The sequence below is a fragment of the Acyrthosiphon pisum genome, chromosome X, assembly GCF_005508785.2.
Source record: "Acyrthosiphon pisum isolate AL4f chromosome X, pea_aphid_22Mar2018_4r6ur, whole genome shotgun sequence".
NCBI lineage: Eukaryota > Metazoa > Arthropoda > Insecta > Hemiptera > Aphididae > Acyrthosiphon > Acyrthosiphon pisum.
The window spans coordinates 90,775,505-90,779,240 of NC_042493.1; the positions used below are offsets into that span (position 1 = coordinate 90,775,505).

The 3,736-nt window shown below is 28.1% G+C and overlaps 1 protein-coding gene across 1 annotated transcript; it reads right to left on the bottom strand.

Annotated features, from left to right (window-relative positions):
• Window positions 1-236: 236 nt before the first annotated feature.
• LOC103310136 lies at window positions 237-1,431 on the bottom strand. Its single transcript, XM_008187406.2, has one exon. It carries the CDS (start codon window positions 1,429-1,431, stop codon window positions 1,069-1,071), a length of 363 nt encoding a protein of 120 aa, XP_008185628.1. The 3' UTR covers window positions 237-1,068.
• Window positions 1,432-3,736: the final 2,305 nt, after the last annotated feature.

A 3,736-nucleotide genomic window follows, 5' to 3' on the forward strand; every position in this document is an offset into this window, starting at 1 on the left:
TTTCTAGTTATTTTATTCAATGTTTTAAGATCGTATCGTTCATTTAATCGTTTGTTGGCCTCCAATATGTGTCGGTTAAAACATACTGACTGCATCTTATTTTCTTTAATGTTATATATATATGTACTTCTGTGCTCAATATATTTTTAATTCTTCAATAAATCTAAAATAACAAATCCGTATTAAATCTAAGTAACTATCTTTACCAAAAATTTAAATAATATTATCCCTTCACCTGAATTAACTTATTATTATTATTTTTTTTTTTTTATCTTTTTCTGTAGTTTCTACTTAATTTATATAAATGGATCGGTCTTATCTTCAGGACAACATAGTTAAATATACATTTTGTTAATATTACATCGGCTACTGGATCGTGACGGTGACAGTGTGTAATATGGTGATCTATGTCACACACTAATCCATGTGCCTCTAATAAATTTAACACTCTCCCATTTTTATTAATTTTTCCTATGTAGCCTGAGTATAAAACCTCCTTAGTTTCTATGTTAGTTAATTTTAAATTGAATTCATTATTATTCCTATCACTGTATGCGGTTATATTTAAATACGCTAGTATTCCCTGTAACCTTAATCTTTTTATTATTGTTAGATCCGTTCCAAAATATTATTATCGGTTCTCTATTGTCTATGTGCAAGTATCTTTGCAGGTAAACAGTTGTCAAGGTTGACACCCTCTGATGGTTAATACTCCCATACAATTGGTCCAACAATGGTGCGGTCAAGCTTGGCTTATCCCTGAATACCCTTTTGATACTTTGCACAACCTTGTTTAGATCACGGCGCCGGAACCTCCTTAACTTATTGTCTTGTGTCAATACAAGAGGACTTCCTTCCAGTTTCTCTGGTTTATATTTGTTTAAATTGTTTGAAATGGCGCCGGATACCAATAATATTTCGGTTTTGTTCATCATAGTGAACTCGAAATCCACTATGAAGAAACGGATCTGTGAACTAGAATAAAAATACATTATTCATAAACATTATAATTATTTAAATTCTTTATATATATATTTTTATTCCTGTTTACGCTTTTATATATTTTTTTTATTCTTCGAATAAGTGATCAACAGAAATAATCCGTCGAGCAATAACATCCTCTAGTATTTCCCCTACTTCTAACCTAACCTCTATACACACTGATCTCTCCGCGTTCGGATGACTTATTACCGCGTGAATGAACGCCGTAACTGGTATCATTGCCCTGCTTAATAAATATGGGTTCAATGGCATACTCATTTTTCTGTTTGCTTCTCGGACATGTCGTTTAAAGCATCCTACACAAATTCTATTCCGTCGTATGTATTGGTGGTGAGGGCCATTTAATAATTCATCTTTAATTTTTTCAAAGAAATCGACTGCTTGCAGTGTTGGTGGGTACTCCACCGACAGTGGTGTTTGTTCGCTCATGGTGTATTATATGGTTTTATATATATTTTTGTTTATTATTATATTTTTTCTTCTTATATTTATCTGAAAAAATAGTTAAATTTATTTATTACTTATATATTTTTTACGTTTTATTGCACTATGTATTATTTATTTTGTATTTAATATTTATTTTATTAGTATATTACGTATTATTTTGTTTTTGTGCGTTTTATATTATAATTTATTTAATGTGTTTATTTATTTTTAATTATTTATTTACTAGTATATTACGTATTTTATTTTTTTGTTTGTACGTTTTATATTATTTTATATTTTTATTGGATTTGTTCGAAAAGGTGGTTGGAGAGTTCACGTCTAGAAATTAATCGATCTAATTCTTCACTTATAATTAAACATATCGGTATTATTGATCTAATCGGATGTAAATTGCAAATTGGTAGAAGATATTCAGTTAATGGAGTCATCACTAAATCTAATGTTTCATTGTTTAACGGTATGGGCATTTTATCATTTGCCTCTATCACGTGTTGTCTGAAACAACTTACGTATACCATGTCTTCTCGTACTGACTGAATATGTGCGCTATCTAGTAATTCTTCTTTTAATTCTTTAATAAAATCAATCGCGTGTAAAGGTATTGAATATTCCAAATTAGGTAATAGGTGCGTTTTCACCCATATTTATTTTAATTATTTTATTATTCGTTATATCCTCTTGTCTATTTTCTGAAACATAATCATTATTATAACGTACATTAATTCTATTATTAACTATTGTTTGCTTATTGATTATTTATTACTTAGTATTTATTTGTTTTTTTTTATTTATTTAATTAATTTTAATATATTAAAAAATTTGTTATGACTAGTTACTATTAATAATATTTATTTGTTTTTGACAAAATTGATTTTGGTTTTTGGTGCAACTATTAAACAAATGACCGTAGGTACATGCAATTTTGACTGATTTTATGCTATAAAACTTACTTTAAAAATCAAAGCATGCTTACAATCCAAAATGTTGCTGACAGATAAAACAAAAACACTTTTTAAAAATATTTAGATTAGTTTTAAGCTATTGCCTAATTATATTAATAAATAAATATATTATATTCACACCGTTCAACGAACATAGTTTCCCTTTTACCTCCAAAGTTAATAAAAATAATTTTTTGATATACTTACATATTTTAATATGCTATTATAGTTGTAATTAATAATTTTATACTTAGTAACATTTGTTGGCAAATATTATAAATGTTAAATCAATTGCGTATGTAGTAATGAATATATTAAAGTCAGGTGTATTTATTAATTTTTTTTTCTTTTTTGATTTTCCTATTCATAATTAAGCACTTTATCATCAAAATAATATTGAGCAATTAACCAAATATTCTGAGGCAAATTGTTACATTCAATTATAAATTTAATGTACCTCTAATTTGCCTCTAATGCCTAGTTACGTATTTTTTTTATATGTTTTTGAGCTGCGATTATAAAAGGTTATGAGGATTGAGGAACCTTGTAAAACTTTTCAAGCTGTTTGATACAGTGAACATTCTGAATGATTTTCTGTTGTTTGGGGATTCTCCAATATCCAAATTTAAATACAGTTTCATCAGTAAATAAAATAATATTTAATTTATATTTTAATTTTAGCAAAAAGTGTAATATAGTACAATTCGCGTGCGTGTGTGTGTGTGTGGTGAGAAGGTGCCAAGATCTCAAAGACTAGAGTACATCTGATTCTACTGAACTCCGAGCTCCCTTATATAAGTGATGTCTTATTCGTTGTCTAGGACTGGCAGATGCCCTTTGTGTGTGGTCATCGAATGTGAATAATGACTGCGCGTGGCATCTTTAATTGGTGGTCATCGAGAACCATCCATTAGTAGGTATACTTGCATAGCTGCATCATAGCTTATAATATAAGTCTTATATTATACTTGGCAAGGTCATAAATACATAATCATGTATTGGTTTGTTACTTATTTTATCAATTCGTTACAACTAGTTTTATGAATACGCGGAATTCATAGCTGGTAACAATGTGTTGAAAAATTAAATGTCTGTAAGTACCTAGCTCAGAAAAAGTCAAAATGTTATGGAAAATGTATAGAAAATACTAATATAATCATTGGATGAATTATAAAAAAAAATTGATTTGGAAAAAAAATTGGTTTTGCGTAAAATTTCCTTAGTTTTAAGATATATTTTTTTAGCTAGTCACAACTTTTTTCTCAAGGCTTGAAACACATTGGAAAAATTTGGGTTTCAATTTTGTACACCAGTTTTTAATTTTTTCGATTTTGGTTCAATACCGG

Excerpts from the sequence above, each read along its gene's own strand:
- LOC103310136 (XM_008187406.2), bottom strand. The coding sequence starts at position 1,431 with ATGAGCGAACAAACACCACTGTCGGTGGAGTACCCACCAACACTGCAA.